The sequence below is a fragment of the Dendrobium catenatum genome, unplaced genomic scaffold, assembly GCF_001605985.2.
Source record: "Dendrobium catenatum unplaced genomic scaffold, ASM160598v2 fragScaff_scaffold_1530, whole genome shotgun sequence".
Taxonomy (NCBI): domain Eukaryota; kingdom Viridiplantae; phylum Streptophyta; class Magnoliopsida; order Asparagales; family Orchidaceae; genus Dendrobium; species Dendrobium catenatum.
Genome location: NW_021319992.1, coordinates 227,071 through 248,384, shown reverse-complemented (window position 1 = coordinate 248,384; position 21,314 = coordinate 227,071). Strand labels below are relative to the sequence as shown.

Genomic DNA, 21,314 nt, shown 5'->3' with positions numbered 1-21,314 from the left:
CGACCAGGTTTGGACTTTGCAGTCGTTGCCATCCCTGAGTGGGAATGGAGGAGGTGAGCGATGGACTATTGCGATGGGTTTTCCCCGATCTAGACAAGGACATGATGTCATCTTGAGTAGTCGTAATTCGAATTGACGAAGTTCAGCCCATTTTCTTCTATAGTCCATAGACCATACCATCCACTGGACGTTGACACAATTATGTGGAAGGGACTAATAGTCAGATTGCATGGTGGCCTCGAGTGATTGTTCGGATCGAGTATCGGACTTTACTTCCAAGACTTTGGAAGGCAGTTCAGCAAGGCTTGGCGGTACATGCATTCGAGTACAGCCTATTCATCCTCAGACCGGTTATGTCAGTGAAGAGAACCATTTCAGGTAGGTAAAGATATGTTTTATTGAGACTTGTGTTCTCGACTTTGGCGAAAGCTGTGAGGATCAGTTATCTCTCTATAGTTGCTCTAAACAACTTTTCAGTCAAGTAAATTGGTATGGCACTACGGGCTCGCATTTTATATTTAAGTGCGCTACTCCTTTGACTTTGACTAGATCGGAGATAGGCACAGGCTTTGGGCCCTTTGCTGTATATCTCAGAGACTTAAGTTTTGATAAAAAGATAAGATATGAAAGCGCTCGAGGTTATCTATTCAGCAGAATATAATATAATCAGAAGCAGCTAATTCGTTGAGTTTCAAAGTTTACTTGAGATAGCAAAGTCAAGTCCGATGAAGGGTGTAGCAGATAGGGAGTATAGCTTGAGTCCAAGTATTGTGGACCGTTATGATTTGAAAGAATTGTAAAATCTTCTTACAGACGGCTTACGTTCTGATCGAGCCTGTTGCACAACGTGTTTTCACGGACCACCTGAGATATATGTTTTGACCTGAAGGAATATAGCAGCTAACGAGCTTGAATTCATGGAATTAATTCTGGCGTCATTTACAGATCCAGAGTTTGATTGTTGGGCGTTATCTTGACTTTTCTCTATAAGTAAGAGATATTAATAGAGATTCGATGTTAAAGTCTCACGTGGAAGACCGGACTGCGACGAGAGAACTGGTTGAAAGAGATGTCTGATATGAGTACGGTCTTACCTTCTACTTGTTCCGACTGAGTTGGATTGGTAGTCGAGTGTACTGACATTTTTTTGAAGTGGGAGATGTAATATTCTAAAAAATTGCATTAGCAGGATCTTCCTAGACGATTTATCTCCCGTTTATCATGTGGATAATTTTGCTCCAAATTGTCCCAGTATCTAAGTCGATTTCTTGACAGCGATCGCCAGGCCGATTCGACATCTTCCAGTTCGATCACACTGTTCTAGAGATATATGTTCGGCTGAAATAGTCTAAATCTTTCAGGTTTTACTGTCGGGACGATCGATTTGTGTCTATCGTCCCGGGTGATTTTGCGAATCGCCTGGTTTGCGATTTTTATAAATGCTGTGTATTTCGCAGTTCGGTTTTGAATGAGGAGGAGGAAAATGCAAATTTTTATAAAATAAAAATATCTGAGGAGAGCAAAACCGAGACTTTTGTATATAAAGTGATTTTCGGACGACGCGGAGCCATTTCCAATGACTGTTCTAGGATATTCTGCACGCAAGTTAAGGCACATTTTTATATATATTTCGTCGAGTTTGGCTTTTTATTTCTGTCCGGATTCGTTTCTCTCCGTTACGATTTTCCGTCCGTTTTAGCCGCGTACTTCCTGCTATATTTTTACGTTGCGAGTGTGGCACCATTTTGGTTTTTTCCAATGATTTTTTCCGGTTATTTTTTGATTCGACGAGTTTTTCGTATACTACATTTTCTTGAAATCGTAATTCGCTGTGCAGTAGAATAAATCTGAATGTGTATTCTATATCTGTGGCGAATTTGATAAATTTTCTTTGCAGAAATTTTTGTAAATCTGTTACTTGTGCCGTTGTGCTTGCCCGATTTTTACTTCTGATTTTAATTGCCCGATTTCTTCTGAATTGATATACTATGTGTTATTAAGCTTATTAAAAAATGGAGTTATAAGGGGCCTCAATCATGTAGATTCAGTTAGTGTCTTGGGAAACTTAGATGAGCTCGAAGTTAAAGAAATATCTTTATATTCCGGATCCTGAATCGTTAATATTCTGGTGCTGGATCACATTAAGCTTAGCTAATTAATTATTCAGCGGAATTTCTTAGTGCCGGTGAGCCACAACGGAACATAAGGGTCAAATCGTTTGTGATTCTTTTAGTTTAGTTTAGTTATTAAAGTTAATCATGTATATACTGGATTTCCAAGCTTGTTTTTGATTATCTGAGCATCGCTCTGTGATATCGTTCTGGTTGGTTCATCTGAAAGTTGATTTCTGATTCTGTTATGTGTAGTTTTATTCTGTTCGTTTCTGATTTATATACGACTTCCTTTCCACCAATTTGTTCTGATATGATCTGAATTTCTGATTCTGTATGAGTCTGACTCTGTGAATAAATCTTTCCAGTTATATATCTGTACGAATTCCGATTTTTATCTGTCTGGATGAGTTTGCGTTTGGATTCTGTGAGAATTTTGCATTGAGTTTGTCGCTTGCTGAGCTGTAGTCTTCACTCTTGTTTCTAGGTGTTTCAGGTGTTGGGAAAGGGAAGGAAGTCCAGGAGTAACGTTCAGTAGTCTTTTGATCATATGGTTACTTTTGTAGCTATTTGGATGCTTTTGATTTTTGTACAGTCATGGCTTTTCTGTTCTGTCTTTCTTTCTGTTCAAAAGCCATATACTGTATCTGTAGATGATTGTTTTGAGGAAAATGAAAAGATAGATGTTTTGTTCCGCTGTGATTGATGATAAATAGTAGCTATGTATTTGTGTGTCTGTTGAGTTGAGTAATTTGGAAGATTCAGTTCAGGAACCAATTCCAAAGCCAGATCCTGGATAAGAAGGTTTTGTCGCGGTCCGGCTCGGGCGGGATCCATCCCCGTCGGGTCGGGTCGTGACAAAAAACTATCGAACAAAACAAATAGACAGGGAAACCCTGTCGAGGTGGATTCATAATAAGTATAAATCAGAGATCATAAGCACTTCCCTGGTTGCCCGAAGACCGTCCAAAGAGAGTGACGAGCAAGCTTCATCATTGTCCAGATCCTCAAAATTGAGCCTGCCAAAAAAATCTAACCCAAACTACCTGCCAGCATCAAGCCAAAGGGGAAAACCCCCAGGCGATAAGCACATCTCAGCAAAAATAATCCGGCAACCGAAATAATCAAGGTGGCAAGAAACCACCAAGAAATAAGCTCCCCAGCCAGACATATCACACAGTAAGGCCACTTCCCAGCCAATAAAATGCCGCACAATAAGCAGTAGAGACCTAATCATCCAAACCAACCAGAGGAACTACACCACAGGCTCACAGAAAAGCCTAAGAAAAATCTGGTCACCATTCTTCCAGCTCATGAGCTTGAGCTTAATATTTTTGAGAATTTTCTTTGCAATAGAAACCACACAAGCTACCAGGTTACTAAACCTCCGGCTGTTTCTGTAACGCCCCAAGATCTAATTTTAAAAGAATTCCAGTCAATCCATTAAAACCATCAATTATTTACCAGAGCTATCTATAGTCTTCAATCAATAACAAACACTCTAACAAAATTCTATAATTTAAAACATCAATGTACAATTCTATTCATTTCCCAAAAGATCATATACAATACTCAGGTTCTACACAATGATCACATGAAATGAAATCTATCCTGTCCTGAGTACAAAAGAATCACTATAACAAAAAAGAACAAAAACCTGAGGATTCCTGATCAACCTCAATCTCCTGTTCCCTTGCCCTGACCTGAAAATATTAACCACATATAATGAGCTTCAAAAAGCCCAACAGGTCACCAAAAACCTACAACTGAAATCAAAGCACGGTACTGAAACAATATGCATGTCAGTCAATGAAATCCGTAACAGTCAGTTGCACATGATCAGTGAATCTATGAAGCAGATATGGACATCAGTAATCAATGCATGATCGATATAATTCACAATCATCGGTAAAAGAATCGATAAACAATATGAAGAAATCCATAACACTAAATCTCGGAAGAATTCGGTCAAATCGATAGAGAAAAATCGTCATCTCGATAATATCAGTTAAATCAACATCGTATCAATGGAATCAATCAAATCAATCATCTCTGGTCAATAATATCAATCGGTATGAAATCATATAAAACAATCAAACCAATACATCGCAAGAACGGTTGAAATCAAATCAATACAATAAAACCTATTCCATATTAATCAATGAATCACATGAAGCGATAATATCAATGGAATCAAATCAGTAGTTCAATACGGTGTATCAATGAAGCGATAGTATCAATGAATCAATATTATCCATGTCCATAGTATCAATGAATCAATACAATATCAATATCCATATCAATATCAGTATTTATGTACAGTGACACGTACAATATGCAGTATCAATGAACCGACAATAACAGTAAACCCTTAAATCCATCAGTAAATCCATTCGTCAATAAATCAATCCAATACATTAAATCCGTCGATATCAATAATTCTATAAATCTGTAATGAGATCATAAAGACAATTCTATACACATGCAATTCAATACAATAGTCTTACTGAATAAGTACAATCATTGGCTATTAAGGCGTTTTTCGATATCGATGTATCGTTGTGTCGTTGTATCCGTTGGCTCAATAAGAGTCGTCACTCTGTGCCCGTCGGCCGCCCGTCAGCATAAACTCCTTATGACTCCCAATCATTGTATATATGATCAATAGAGGATAACACCAAACCCTTTTTAAAGGAAAGCCCGTCGGCCCACCATCATGTACAGGTCAAATCAATCTCCAACCAACGGTTCAACCAGTCTTCACTTGTCTTTTAGTAACAATAACAATAATTCAATTATATAATCACATTTATATACATATCATAAATGCATTGGAATCAATAAACATGATTTGGCTCAATTAAGAAAACTCCTTAAAAATTTGTACAATCGATAGAATTCCAAACAGAGTTAAAATACACAGTTTCAGAAAATTATCAAATTACCAGAAATCGAATAAAATAACGTTACAAAGCTTTACTTGTACTGAAGCAATAATTTTCAACAGCCAGATTATTTTCTATTCGATTCAAACCGCACAGAATTCAAAATATCCGGTGAAAACTTTCCATAAAATACTCAAAATATGCAGAATCATTATCTCAAAAACATACCAAAAGTTACGCTGTAAAAGTTTCGTCCACACAAAGTCATGCGCATTTTTCGGTAACAGAAACACAAAACTGAGCAGAAAAATACCAAAACTCGAAATCTTCGAAATCAGAAATAAGATTCGGATTCCTTACTGCGAGACAAACAAATCTTCTAACAATGGCGACGGACGAAAAGCGCTCCGCGGCCTCCGAAAACAAGCTTTTCCTTCCTTTTCCTTCTCTTTCTCTCTCTTCAAATGATTCAAAATATCTCAATCCGATATATATCCATTCAGATCGTCTCGGACGATCCTAATTTGTCCCGGGACGATTTGCCCTATGGACGAATTTCGTACGTACGTGTACAGTTTTCGTCCCTGGACGACTTGCTCTCTGGCCGAATTTTGTCAGGACGGATCGTCCCGACTCTTACAGGTTCGTACAGACGATCCAGGCAGATTCTTCACAATTTTCTTCAGTTCGTCTCGTACTAAAGTCAGTTCGTCCGGACTAACAGCACTAAAAAAAATCAGCTTTGGAGGAGTTTTACAGTTTCTCTCCAACCAAATGTGGTAAATAATAGCATTGAGAGAAAGAAAAAGAGCCTCTTTCAGATTTTTGTTAACTTGCAAATAACCAACATAATTAAACGCCTGACCAATATTAGGCCGCAGGTAGAAACAGGAAAAAGCAGGGATGATTCTCGTGAGAACAGAAAAAGAAAAGTCACATTCAAACAGCAAATGTTTAACCGTATCCATATGAGTCCGACATAGAGAGCAGCTTATATCGTTTACCATATTGTTTCTTTTGCTTACATAAGCTAAAAATATTGGGCGCAAATCTTGATATTGGAAAAAGCTACTCTCCTAATTTTGTTTAGTGCTCTTCTTTTGTCGACCTATGAAATAGGCTAAAAAAAATGCATATATAATTTAAAAAATGTTGAAACTATTACATTCACCTTGCAAAAATCCTACTCAAAATCCCTCCAAAAATCTCCAAACACCAACTGCCCATCTCCTTATCCCGCAGCTCTATTGCAAAACACAACTCTCCTTGATCTATTGGTTGAGAGCTTAGGCTTCCAAATAAGAGGTCTAGGGTTTGATTCTATGTATGTGTTGTGTGTATGAGTTTGTCTTAAACGACCTAAATGCCAAAAAAAAAAAAAAAAATCATGTTGCCAAAAAACCTGTTCAAATCTCTGCAGCAGCAGCCCAAATCTCTATCAAATCCTTATCGAGCAGCATATCTGTCTCCATCATTTGAGAACAGTTTTTTTATTCTCCCAAGTCTAAAGCCAGATGAACTCAACTTCTCCTAATCTCTCTATTATTAAAGCTTCCACTTCCTCCACCTCTTAAAAAAAGCCAAGGGACACGCCTGCAGTCAGCCACATTCCTAGTTTGATTCCCTCCACTAGATCTCATTGCTTCACTGTGCCGAGACCGAGTAATTAATTATTATGTTCGGCACCGAATGCATCCAAGACCAATAATAGAGCGCCATGTCACCTGGGTGCTCGGTACCGAACACTCGGTATCGCTCGATATTCGTCCGGATTTCTGATTTTTTGTCGGGACGTAATAACTTTTCACGGAGAGCAGGCCTCAATCCACGACGTCAACCAAAGCTCCACTCTCTGCCAAGCCCGCCAGTGACCGATCTTGTAACTCTCTAACGCACTTCCATTCCCTCATCAGGATTCAGCTCCTGCAGGAGAACCTCCAAACAGACACTCCATCTGCTCCGTTTCTCTCTCTACCTCCCTCATTCTTAATAGTCGAGAGCAACACAGTCATTGCTCTTTTCACACAAAACCTGAACTTCACAACCCATTTACACTTATTTCTCCTGCTCTAATTCATGTGGCCTGCTCCCATTCACATGAAGACGTACGGTTCTCTTGCTCACACTCACTTGAAGACCTGTAGCTATAACCATTTCAGCATTTCCTTAACAACAACACTTCCAATTCCCTTTCTCCACTTGAATTCAGTCTACAACAAGCCTACAGCAACCCATTTCAAATTAGCCTATAAGTCCACGTAGCCCATTCACTCTAAACCTGATACCATTTGGCCAATATCCAATCTCCATGAGAAAGAGAAGAGCTTTATTCCTGGTTATATATATTATTTCTATTTAACTTCTTATTTCTCCGTTGCCTTTAAATAATCATCATTATTTGAAATCAATATTTGATTTAGTTATTTTGCTATGGACTAATGATGTTAAGTGTGGTATCATCAGAGTTAAGAAATATATATATATACAGAGAAAGAGAGATGTGGAGAGTAAAAAAATTTTTTATTATTTGACACCTACCTGAATCGCTCAAGTAGCGACGAGGGAAAAGTTCCCTCTTGCTTTTTCCCCTAAACGGGGGAGACGCCGGGAGGCTGCCGAAATTTCATTTGAAGTGCAGAGGACTTGAACTAAATTTGAACAAATAAAGGATAAAATTTGGACAATTAATTGTATATAAAATTGAATCTAAATCAAACTTGAATTAAACATTGAGCATGACTTGAACTTGCAAGGTGGACAAGAACTTGAACTCGGACTCAGATTTGAACAACATTTGGACAGTAGGGGACTTAATGTAACACTGAACTTAAATTCGAACTAGACTCAAACTTGAGTTTGAAGTGAATATGAGGACTTGAGGTCAACAGGATCGTAGGAAATTGCAAATTTGGACTTGAACTTGTTGACTACAAACTACGCCTAAACTAGAATTTGAAATAAATGACAATAAATTAGGCTCAGACTTGAGCTTAGCTTGGAATGCAGTGAACCTGTTTTGAGCTCAAATGAACATTAAATTCAACTTAAACTGGAGCCTAATATTTAATTAAAATCATGAATTATAAGAGTATGCAACCAATAAAAAATGAATGAGTAATAAAGAACTCCATTTGAGTAATAGCACAATATTTTCAATGGAATATTGAAGAGCTAAATTTCGATCAAGGTTTCTACATATGTATGCAGAATTTGTGGACCAAGGGATTTGCATAGCATCATTCATATTCAATGAGAACACAATGGATAAATGCATATATCCAATGAGAAACATGATTTACTTGCAAATGACAATGAGAAGATCATAGCAAATTTTCTTAATAACATGCTTGAGTAGCATGAGAGGATTATAACATTCACAGAAGAAGATATACAATGAATAAGAAGAGTTAAATGATTCAGAGCATTCGAGCAGGTTAACTGGCGAATGAAAGCAAAATGACCCTTGTATCAATCATGAAACCAATGTTACTCAGAGGATTTAATACGCAATGAAGATAACATTGTGACATTCAAATGAATATCAGTACATCAGAAAGGTGCTACTCAACTAGCACAAGCGAATGACGAATGTCAAACTCATGTACATTTGTGAACTATCCCTAAGGATAAAGAACTTGCAAGCATGAGCCACTCATAAGCAACAATGTAAGCTCTTGATGAACATGGTGATTATGTCAATCAACATGCAAATAATAACATACAACAACTGATCTAATATGCATATAAGTACCTACGAATCACTATAAAAGAGAGCCGCCATATATGCAACACCTAACCTACATGTAGCAAGGAAGGTTGTAGCGATGGTAAAGAATATGCAATTAGTATGATGATGCCCCTCTGATCCATGACAAGCTAATTTGTGGATAAATACAGTAGTTCCCTATAAATATTGAGATGTTACAACGAGCATGACAGTGAATGTTGTAACACTCCTGCAACCAATCATATTCAACCTTACAAGCAATACAATAGAAGATGATGTATGATTTGACCGCGAATAAATGTACAAAACATCTTAAATAAATTGCATATTAACAACGGCATTTAATGTGTAAAAAGTTCGCACAAGTCATAAAGTAGAATATGGAATTCCTATGACCAACAACAATTCAACTCCAAGAAGATCTGCAACACATACGAGTCCTCTAGAAATACATGTGTACGCACTACCTCTCACCTATAGATAGATACAGAAAGTCTTCATTAAATGCAGTATCATGAAGTTAATTTCAGTCTAGAAATGAATACATCTATCTGGCTACCTGGAGCAATAGCAGATATACTGTGGGAGTCTTGTCCCACATTTAGTGCGTTAGTTGCATCATTCATATTCACACAGTATAATTGCTTCCGGAATTAGTGGGCTGTCAACTGTCATATCTCGCCTTCCATTGAAGCTTTGCACATTAACACAGGCGTGAGCTTAGGCGTTCAATGATTAGGGCGCGATGAATTTCATAGTCATATTTTAGTTGGGTATAAATAAAACTAAAGACTTCCTATAAAAGACATGTTTCTATGTATTGATTCAAGCGAGGGATGTCACGCTTGCATAAGCTGTAAGCAAGTTATGAGAACAAAAAAAAACACATGGGGAGGTTGATAAACTTTGATATTAATATTTTGTTTCATTTAATATATTAAAATAAAATTATTTTAAATTCTACAAAAAATCTAGTATGAGTGCAATATGATTGTATTGTTCAACTGGATTATTCTGTTGTCTCGTCTCGGACCACATGTTTGTCATGCTTGCGAAGGGTTATCTCTGTTTAGATTCGGGTGCTTTGCACACTGTTTATGTTCGAGTTAGCTGTTAGAGGATGCATCTGATGCTAGAGAGAATTTTCATTTTAATGTAGCGCATGACTTCCCTATTTCCCTTCAGTGGAATCATTGGCCGGGCAACAAAATGGTAAAAGAGCATAATGTGTATATTCCCATTCTCAATCAATTCACCTCCTATGCTAGGATTAATTCTATTCTTAAAAGAAGTGGATGAGATCTGCCAGCTTGTTTCCCACCGTATCTACTTCATCTTTTCAATGGGATTCCAATTGCTGCACAAGTTTCAGTTTGCGTGCATTAACTTTGTCTGCCACAAATTTTATGCTTTATGTTTCTCTTCATTTTGCTGGATGTCTCAAATGTCCAAAAAAAAAATTAATATTAGAAGAATTTTGAAGAAGCTGTCTTTATTTTTTAAATTGGGCTCTGTCTCGCTGTCATTTCTCCTTAAAAAAAATGAATTTTTTAAATTGTAATAAATATTATATATAAACTTTTAAAAAATAAATAATATTTTTTTATAAATTAGGATATGACTCTTAAAAATAGCTTCCTAATGTACCTGTTAAAACAAGCAAAACAAATAGTAGATAGGCAAGTTTATAACAGTGATATGAAAAAGCAAAAAGGTCAGAAAACTATTTCAAATGGGCCCTTAGTTACTATAAGTTGGGTCGAGTTACAGTTCATAAGCAAAGGAAAAAAAAGGTGATTCATGAGTTTATGTTAATGTAGGGAGATGAAGATGGAAGGAGGCAACCGAACCCCACAAGTTTATGTGATCGCTAATAATACCAACAAAAAAAGCATCATATTGAGATATGAAATGACTAATATTAAAAAAAAAAAAAACTGTTACCTCTGGATTGGAAAAAAAAATTATATTAAAATAATCTAATTAAAAATTGAATGAGATAAATCATAAAATACTCAAATTTATTTTAATTTTAAAATATCAAGTTATTACACTCATCTCAGACTCAAGGCATTGGCTTGATGTCACAAATATGCATCATATAGAGCACATTATATGGTGGGAGTTACAATAATCAACATAGATGTGTTTGTTTGGTCGGCATGACCATAGTCGATAAGATAGAGGTCAGAATGACCGTTGTCTGGTGATGGAGGTCGGAACAACCATAGTAGGCGACGAAGGTCGGAAGAACCGTAGTCAGTAGGAGACCGGGGTCTGAAAGACCGTTGTTGGAAGGAGATCGGGGTCTGAAAGATCGTTGTCTGGTGATAGAGGTCGGAAGGACTATAGTAGCCGACGAAGGTCAAAAGGTCCGTAGTCGGCAGGAGACCGGGGTCTGAAAGATCGTTGTCTGGTGATGGAGGTCGGAATGACCATAATAGGTGACGGAGGTCGGAAGGACCATAGTTGGCATGAGATCGGGGTCTGAAAGACCGTTGTTGGCAGGAGATTGGGGTCTGAAAGATCGTTGCCTGGTGATGGAGGTCAGAATGACCATAGTAGGCGATGGAGGTTGCAAGGACCGTAATCTGCAGGAGACTGGGGTTTGAAAGACTGTTGTAGTAGGGCGGTACTCTCGTAAAACTCTGGGGCATCAAATGGTGGCCTGATAGAAGTTCGACCCTCAAGTTGTGCTCCGGCAGTCCGGGCATCAGGTGGTGGTCCGGTGGAAGTCTGTGGCCTTAAGTGGTGGTCGGGCCGAGCAACGATGTTAGGCGGTGGTTCGGCAGAGCTCAGGGCCTCAAGTGGTAGTCCGGCGGAGCAACGACGTCAGACGGTGGATCGACAGAGCTCAGGGCCTCAAGTGGTAGTTTAGCAGAGCAACGATGTCAGACGGTGGTCCAGCGGAGGTGAGGGCCTCCAGTGGTGATTCGACGGAGCAACGATGTCAGTCGGTGGTCCGGCGGAGGTGAGGGCCTAGCCTCAAGTGGTGGTCTGGCGGAGGTAAGTACCTCCAGTGGTGTTCCGGCAAAGGCGAGGGCCTCAGATGGTGGTCCGGTGATGGTCGAGGAGCAGCTTCTTCCTTCTCTTCTCTTCTTGCTTCGATCCCTCCTTAAGAGAAATGATGAGTCTATTTATAGATTTCTAGAGTGGCATGGCCCGTAAATAGGTGAGAGATCAAGGGAAAATAGGGAGTGGTTGGATGGACGGCCGATATTGAATCCCTTGATTCTGGACCGTTCGTCAGACATTTGAAGGTCTTATTGATGTCGGAATTTGGCGATCATGGGCTCGTTTGATTCGACTATAAGTACGTAATGTTTGAAAATCATTTAGTAATTCAAATTGTGGTTTGAACCTTCCAACAGCGCTTCGGTCCTTTATTTGGACTCATTTGGGCTCGGATTGAGTAAAATTTGGTGTCGTTGGGTTCTTCGGGTCCTTTATTTGGACTCATCTGGGCTCGGATTGAGTTAAATTTGGTGTCGTTGGGTTCGTATTTTTGAGACGCTCAGTTTGACTATAAGTTTGCTGAAATCGGAGTTCGGATGGTCCCAATTTTAATTTCAGAAGTTTCCAACTTGATTTTGCATCGAGATTCGTCCCATCTCATTTCCTCTCTTTCTCTTTCCCAGCCTTCTAACTTCTCCAAGAAACTCCTACGCCGATACCCTCCAAGTCGTCATCGCCCTTCCACATCAAATCCTTCTCGTTGCCCGATTGTGATGATTAAATTGTGCCATAGGCGTGAGATTGAGTATTTCAACCACCGTTGGCCACTTCCAGCTCTTCCTTTTTTTGTCATCTCCTAAACTTACCAACTCATGCCTCGTCCTCATTGAAGGAAGTGACACTACGAGAAAACACGCGATTATCGTCAGACGTTCAGGCAGATTTCTTTTCGTTAGAAAGTACGGCGTTAACACCGTCGTATTTTGTGCCTGAAAAACAACGGCGTTATTTCTAGCGGAAAGAGCGCCGGTAGTTTTCCGACGCTTAATACGCCGGTGTTGATGTCGAAAAATACAAGAATTTCAATTTGAACGGCGGATTTTACGACGAAAATATACCGGCGCATTTATTGGCGGATAAGACAACGGTCATTTTATACTCAACGATTTGTTACTAGCGCAATAGACCCCGGAAAACTTTCCGGCGCAAAAGACGCCGGAAATGCCGGCGTCGAAAGTCATATTTCTGAACCCGATCCGGCCTAGCTGCTCATTTGCTTCCGCCATTTCTCTCGCATCTCCGCTCTTCTCTCGTCACCCCAGCGTCGCCTCACCCTAGATCGCCGTCGTCGAGGCTTCTGGACGTTCACGCGACGTCGCCGACGATCACCGCCTTCATTGTCGGTGAAAGGAGACTGATTTGGCAAAAATCCACCGTGAGTTTCCGAAGTTTGCCGCCTCCCTATTTCGTCGATTGTAAGATTTTTCTTCATGCAATTTGTTATTAGACATTTGCTAGAGGATGTGCCTTCGTGTTTGGTTTTGCTTAAGTTGTTCTTTTTGTTGATAAGTTTCTCAAAACCAATTTGGATTCATGCCGGGTAGGTCTATTATGGAAGCCATACATTTATTGAGAGATTTGATGGAGAAATATAGAGAGAATAAGGAGGTTCTACATATGATATTTATTGATTTAGAGAAATCATATGATAAAGTTCCAAGAGGAGTGCTATTGAGAGTTCTTGCAAAAAAAAAAAGAGATAATAGCGTTTATATTCAAATCATTAAAAATATATATGCATGAGCTATTACTTGTGTTCAAAGTAATTTCCTATTTCAGTTGGATTACATGAAGGATAAGTAGGGCTGCAAGCGAACCAAACGTTCGACAAGCTACTCGTTGTTCGGTTCGTTTAAAGCTCGTTCGTGATCGTTTAATTAACTAAACAAACAAGCTTGAACAATATTTTAAATACTCGATTCTTAAATAAACAAGCTTGAAAACTAATGCGTTCGGCAAATTTATGTTCGTGAACAACATCATTTGAAGTTCGTGAACAAGCTCGGCATTAAGCTCGATAAGAAGCTCGATAAAAACTCAATTCGTGTTCGATTTTCAACTTGAATATATGCACTAGCAAATATGATTCATGTTTAATATAATCGTTGACTTCTCTTTTAAAGGTATGTCTGAAAATTCACTAAAGCAGTTATGATTGACAGTTCATGATGTCCAAATTAGTGTTGGGTCATCTTCAACTCCAACAGTTGTAACAGAACATGTCCAACTAGAAAATCCTTTTACTAAGAAAGCACGAAAAAAACCTCTCAAGAAGCAAGAGCAATCCTTCTATGGCCACTAACTGTTACTGGATCAGTGATTGCTGCAGGTATCAAATATTACTTAACTTATTGTCTAAGTAATTGTAGCTTTATATGGCTATTTATTTATAAATCATTGCCTTTATTAATGCTGATATTAGGAAAATTCTGAGAAGATGGGATTTGCTTATAAATCATTGCCTTTGTTACATAGACAATTGATTTTATTATAAATGTGTTTGTTTATAGATATGTTCATGAAGGTGTTTGTTTTATAGTTAAAAAAAAAGTCGTTAGATATGTTCGCAAACATGCTCGATGTAATCGTTTGTTAGGAAGCTCGATAAAGCTCGTTTGTTAAGTTAATGAACGTCTAAAAGTAGAGCTCGTTTATAGCTCGTTCATGTTTGTTTGTTTAAAGCTCGATAAACACTAAATGAACGAACATGAACTGAACATGAACCAAACATGAACACTCATTATTTTAAATGAACCAAACAATAAAGCTCGAACAAACATGAACCAAACTTGAACAGCCTGATATTAAATGAACACTCACATACTCGGCTCGGCTCGGTTCATTTGCAGCCCTAAGGATATACGTTGGTGTATGCTTTTTGCTGATGATATTCTTCATGTTGATAAGATTAGAGATGTAGTTGTGATTCAAAAGGATTTTGTCCGCCGGTAATACTTGGTTTTTCTGTAGTATGATTCATTGCCTCCTTCAGGGGCAGATGAAGCAACACATGAAATCACCTCCCTCTGATCAGATGAATGGCTTCATCGCCAACAAAAACACAGCAACATACAAATTACTGCGGAGGTGAGGGCCTCCAGTGGTGGTCTGGCAGAGGTAAGTACCTCCAGTGGTGTTCCGGCAAAGGCGAGGGCCACAGGTGGTGGTCCGGCGAAGGTCCGATGATGGTCGAGGAGCAGCTTCTTCCTTCTCTTCTCTTCTTGCTTCGATCCCTCCTTAAGAGAAATGAGGAGTCTATTTATAAATTTTTAGAGTGGCATGGCCCGTAAATAGGTGAGAGATCAAGGAAAAATAGGGAGTGGTTGGATGGACGACCGATATTGAATCACTTGATTATGGACCGTTCATCAGACATTTGAAGGTCTTATTGATGTCAGAATTTGGTGATCATGGGCTCGTTTGATTCGACTATAAGCACGTAATGTTTGAAAATCATTTAGTAATTCAAATTGTGGTTTGAACCTTCCAACAGCGCTTCGGGTCCTTTATTTGGACTCATTTGGGCTCGGATTGAGTCAAATTTGGTGTCGTTGGGTTCGTATTTTTGAGACGCTCAGTTTGACTATAAGTTTGCTGAAATCGGAGTTCGGATGGTCCCAATTTAAATTTTAGAAGTTTCCAACTTGATTTTGCATCGAGATTCGTCCCCCCTCATTTCCTCTCTTTCTCTTTTCCCAGCCCTCTAACTTCTCCAAGAAACTCCTACGCCGATACCCTCCAAGTCGTCATTGCCCTTCCACATCAAATCCTTCTCGTTGCCCGATTGTGATGATTAAATTGTGCCAGAGGCGTGAGATTGCGTATTTCAACCACCGTCGGCCACTTCCAACTCTTCCTTTTTTTGTCATCTCCTAAACTTACCAACTCATGCCTCGTCCTCATTGAAGGAAGTGACACTACAAGAAAACACGCGATTATCGTCGGACGTTCAGACATATTTCTTTTCGTCAGAAAGTACGGCGTTAACACCGTCGTATTTTGCGCCTGAAAAACAACGACGTTATTTCTGGCGGAAAGAGCGCCGATAGTTTTCCGACGCTTAATACGCCGGTGTTGATGTCAAAAAATACAAGAATTTTAATTTGAGCGGCGGATTTTACGGCAGAAATATACCGACGCATTTACTAGCGGATAAGACGACGGTCATTTTATACTCAACGATTTGTTACTGTCGTAATAGACGCCGGAAAACTTTCCGGCGCAAAAGACGTCGGAAATGCCGCCGTCGAAAGTCCTATTTTCGAACCTGATCCGATCTAGCTGCTCATTTGCTTCAGCCATTTCTCTCGCATCTCCGCTCTTCTCTCGTCGCCCCAGCGTCGCCTCACCCTAGATCACCGTCGTCAAGGCTTTTGGACGTTCACGCGACGTCGCCGACGATCACTGCCTTCGTCGTCGGCGAAAGGAGACTGGTTTGGCAAAAATCCACCGTGAGTTTCCGAAGTTCGCCGCCTCCCTATTTCGTCGATTGTAAGATTTTTCTTCATGTAATTTTTTATTAGACATTTGCTAGAGGATGTGCCTTCGTGTTTGGTTTTGCTTTGCTTAAGTTGTTCTTTTTGTTGATAAGTTTCTCAAAACCAATTTGGATTCATGCCGGGTAGGTCTATTATGGAAGCCATACATTTATTGAGAGCTTTGATGGAGAAATATAGAGAGAATTAAGAGGTTCTACATATGATATTTATTGATTTAGAGAAAGCATATGATAACGTTCCAAGAGGATTGCTATTGAGAGTTCTTGCAAAAAAAAAAAAAAAGTTAATAGCGTTTATATTCAAATCATTAAAAATATATATGCATGAGCTATTACTTGTGTTCAAAGTAATTTCCTATTTCGGTTGGATTACATGAAGGATAACTGGATATACGTTGGTGTATGCTTTTTGCTGATGATATTCTTCTTGTTGATAAGATTAGAGATGTAGTTGTGATTCAAAAGGATTTTGTCCGCCGGTAATACTGGGTTTTCCTGTAGTATGATTCATTGCCTCCTTCAGGGGCAGATGAAGCAACACGTGAAATCACCTCCCTCTGATCAGATGAATGGCTTCATCGCCAACAAAAACACAGCAACAGATAAATTACTACAAACATTAGGAGGGTCGTTCCTGCCACAATATACTTCCAAGTGTTCTTGCTTTTGAATGAGCTGGAGCTTGAATTAAATGTTAGCGGATTTAGTTGTACATTTACATACCCTAGCAATAAGAACGAAAAAGACAAAAATTCAACTTTCTTAGCATATCTAGCAGAAGAAGCATGACAAAGGAGAGAAATATCGTTACCTTGCGGACGAGATCGCTTTCAATTCGACAGCAACAACATCGTCGTCTGAGGAGAAGCTCGAAGCGAGCGACTCTGTCTGAAGCACTTAGGCCTCAACAATGAAGAAATGGAGAAAATGAAAAAGCAAACCTACAAAACATGGGAGTGGAAGGCACGAGAAGACCTGCTCGAGCGAAAGGAGACAGGAGTTTTAACTGGAGGTAACGGAGTGTTATTTTAGATGAAGAGAATGATATTTAGGTGGTAGATAAATAAATATCATAGTTTAGGTATTAGATATGGAAATAGAATAATTTTAGGTGTTATTTATGTAAAAATCCCTTAATTTTTTTATGTAATTAACTTATTTAAATTATGTCTATTTTCATATTAGAAATGGAATTTACTTGGAGATAAATTTATGTTTGATATAACTGTTACTGTATTTTAAAATATTTTTCAATTGGAGATGCCCCTATTATAAAATACAAAATCTTCATATATATAGTACTAATTTTAAAACAAATAAAAAATCTACCAACAAAAATAATGGTAAAATGCAAGGCCTGCATTTATCTTTTTATAAACATAATAGTACAAATCTCTCTGCCAAGTCCCTTTGTTCAGTTAATAATATGCAATAACAGATCATCTTCCAGCTAGATCATCTGCAGCAACACAAACGCAGCACATGGTGGCATGTGCTGCCAGGCCAATGGTCGACAATCCATTAAAAAAAAATATTTAGAAGAAAATGGCGCTAGTTTTCGGTTCCCTTCCTTCAGTAAAGATTAACATGGAAATTTTCAAAAAATGCGATTCAGTTGCATAATCTAACAGTACAGGCCACAGCTTGCGCCCAATACTTCAATCTTGCTTTAACTTCATCCGGATCATCTCCTGTTCAAACAAGAAGGGATACAAATCAATTCGTTGTAACATGAAGAAGTTTTGATTTTTCCAACGATCGAGTGTAATAAGGAGATAATTACAGATTAAATATGTTAGATTCGGTGCTTTGGGAAGAATTTTTGAACTTACAAACTGAAAATGAATGGAAACGAAAACACAATTTGAAAAAAAAAAAAATTTTGTTTGGAAGGATATACGTTATGGACGTATCTTCTTCAGTTTAATTTTGCATAATTTCCGCTTGAAACTGATACTGGGGGCAAATCATTAAATTATTTTGAAAGGCGTACATAAATTTAGAATAAATGGAGTGAATTAATAGCATCAATTACTGGTTAAATTGATATTATGTTGTAAATATCTCGAACGAAATTTCTTCCCATGTGGAAAAATTGGCTTTCTTGTTTAAGATTCAACTTACAATGAGGAGAGAAAGCGGTAGGTCATTTATTCAATAGGGAAATATATATAAAGCTGATTTTTCTGGAAATTACGGGAGAAAGAAGAAATCAGAGGAAAAAAATTCAAAGCACGAAGAAATAATTATTAGATCAACCACCTATGTAAAATAGCTATCGAGTAGTTCAGGAAATCCATCCTACGGGGCTGTTTGGTAGCAGGATTTAGGCCGGATTTGATGCGGATTTGAGCGAAATCCAGCCAAACGGCCTAAAATGCAAAACCAAATCTCACGGCAAGTGAAATCCGGATAGACGGAAAATTCCGCCGATTCGAGCGAAATCCGGGATTTTATGAAATCCAGGCGCTAGAGTAAGAGTCCCTTGGATAAATCCTGCTTTATAGCCAAACAGTCACACAGGATTTAATTGGATTTATCATAAATGTTACCAAACAGTTTTCAGGATTTAACCCCTCAGAATTTCGTAAATCCGGGATTTATAGGATTTACGAAATCCTACTTAAATGAAATCCTACATTCTACCAAACAGCCCCTACAAGCAATCAAAAACCTTCTTCCGAAATCGTGCAATCAAACTTCTCCCAAGGAAAAACAAAAATCAACGAAATGTCCAAGTACACGAACGATCTCAAATAGAGAATCGTAAAATACGTGCAGTTATCGCCACAAATCAAAGCATTCCTACAATCGGATTCCTAAACACAAAACAGATCTTCGAGAAAGAGAAATCCCTAAGAACAAAATCATTAAACCTTTCTTACCTGGGCTGGAAATCTTCCAATTAGCTATGGGCGCCGACGGCGCAGCCGAGCCATAACCAACCCCCACATCGCCATCGAGGGAATGCCTCTGCTGCTCATCAAGGAACTTTTGGCTCATCGAATAACAAAGCTCGAGAGCAGGCAGCGTGTTGCAAAGCTCCGGGATTTCCTCATAGTTGAACCCGAACCCTAGATCCAAACACCCTTTCAAATCCTCAAGATCTTCATCCGTCAAGCTCTTCGTCCTCCCTACCCCTTCGCATCCACCCTCAGATCCCTTCTCTCCACCATCACCCACTTCTACGTAACCCTCTAGCATCACCGAGCCGCCGCTCCTCCCTTTCGACGGCCACACCCAATCGGTTTCAGCCTTCCTCAGTACTTCTCCTTCCATTATTCTCGACTTTTCGGATTTCTTCTTCTTTACCTTAGATTTTTTCTTTGTGAATGAGAAGCTAGGGTTACAATTAGAGATTGAAAGAGGGGAAGCAGGGCACTCTCTGTCTAAGGAAGAACTCTCCATTTTCCTTTCACTGCTCTTTTTTCTCAGGTGGCATCGCGCTTTATAATTTACATTTACATTCTGAATGGTTTGCCGCAGGGTTAATAATATTACGCAACAGAGGAGTAAGAAAATACTATGCTTAAGAGCCCTTCGATTCGCTTTAATATACGTGCTATTGATTTGAGATTTATCATTAACCATGCAATGCATATCCTCTTCAAAAAAAAAATACTTTCTTGTACCGATTTAATTTATTCTTAAAAATTGGAAGTAAATCTAATTATCAGCTAACTTAACTGATAAAATATTTAAAAAATTATGTCAAAATTTTAAAATTGAAGTCATCATACATCATTATTCAATACTCAAAATTTTTCTAATAATAATAATCTTACTAGAAAATTAAGGGAATGTTTGAGATAAATTTTTTGATATTTTTTTAGATAACAACTAAAGTTTAGTTTGACGATTTTTTTTTTTTTTGCATTTTAGTGGTTATTTATCAATTTTTCTGGTAGAAAATTGCTTTAGTCGTTGGTCATGCCGAAGTCTGATGGCAGTCGTTGGTCGGGCGGAAGTTTCGTGGTAGTCGAGGAAAAGTTTGGTGGCAAAAGAACTCTAGTTCCTCTCTCTTTCTTCTCTTACTTGATTGGGTCCCTTTTCCATGAGAAATGTGGGATATATTTATAATTTTTTGATAGTGGCATGTCTAATAAATATGAGGGAGATAAAAGAGTAAGTTGGGAGTGGTTTGAATTGATAGCCGGTGTTAATTCCCATGATCGTGGACCATTTATTGGGCATTTGAATATCTTAATAATATTAAATTTAGGGATCTAGGACTCGTTGGATTCTCGTTGAGCCGCTCGATTCGACTATAAGCATGTCATGTTTGAATATCGTTGGTCATCCAATTTGTGGTTTGAGCTTTCCAAATATATTTCGGATCTTTGATTTTAACTCATTTGGACTCGGATTGAGTCTAATTTTGTGCCGTTGGATCTGTATTTTCGACACATTCAGTTCGACTGTAAGTTTGCTTAAATTGGAGTTCATATAGTCCCAGATTTAATTTCGAATATTTCCAACTTGATTTTGCTTCAAGATTTGTGCCCTAACAAGATAATTTTTTGATTATATGTCATAAATATATTTTTAAATAGGTATAATACAAAAGTAGTTAATATTATATTAATATTAAAGCACTTCAAATAATTTTATGATTCATCTTAATCATTTTTTACCAAAAATTTTTAATATTAAAATGTTCATTTATTCAATTATTCATGAAGCGCTAAATAACCTTTTTTTTTTAATTTATATATTAGACTCAAATTTATATATTTATTAAAATAATATTTAATAGACGTCATAAAATTACCATCACAGTCACAACTCACAACTGAATGCTGATCTGAGTATGGCCAAATAACACATAAGCCTTGAAGAAAAACTTAGTAAAGGCCAATAAATTATGAATGCCATATTTGTAACTCTCAACGCTTTCATTGATTAGGTTTGTGTGTACACATTAATTAAATTCTATAGTTGGTCTTAGGCAGGTGAGCTTTGCATGTTTGTTGAACAAGTTTGAATGATAATAAGTCAATGTGAATAGACTAATAACAAGAAATTAATGAAACCCTTACCTTCATAAAAAATAATTAGATGAGATTCATACATTATTG

The 21,314-nt window shown here is 38.1% G+C and overlaps 1 protein-coding gene across 1 annotated transcript; it reads right to left on the bottom strand.

The window, feature by feature from the left end:
• Positions 1-17,574: 17,574 nt before the first annotated feature.
• LOC110100087 lies at positions 17,575-19,685 on the bottom strand. Its single transcript, XM_020827483.2, has 2 exons — positions 19,122-19,685; positions 17,575-17,927 (listed from the first exon to the last, which is right to left on the bottom strand). The coding sequence occupies exons 1-2, from the start codon at positions 19,642-19,644 to the stop codon at positions 17,848-17,850; spliced, it is 603 nt and encodes a 200-aa protein (XP_020683142.1). The 5' UTR covers positions 19,645-19,685; the 3' UTR covers positions 17,575-17,847.
• Between the last annotated feature and the right edge of the window lie 1,629 nt (positions 19,686-21,314).

What these genes read in the sequence shown, in the direction of transcription:
- LOC110100087 (XM_020827483.2), bottom strand. Translation starts at nt 19,644, where the DNA reads ATGGAGAGTTCTTCCTTAGACAGAGAGTGCCCTGCTTCCCCTCTTTCA. An exon ending in TTGGAAGATTTCCAGCCCAG is followed by an intron (nt 17,928 to 19,121) that starts GTAAGAAAGGTT and finishes TTGTTTGAACAG; the next exon opens with GAGATGATCCGGATGAAGTT.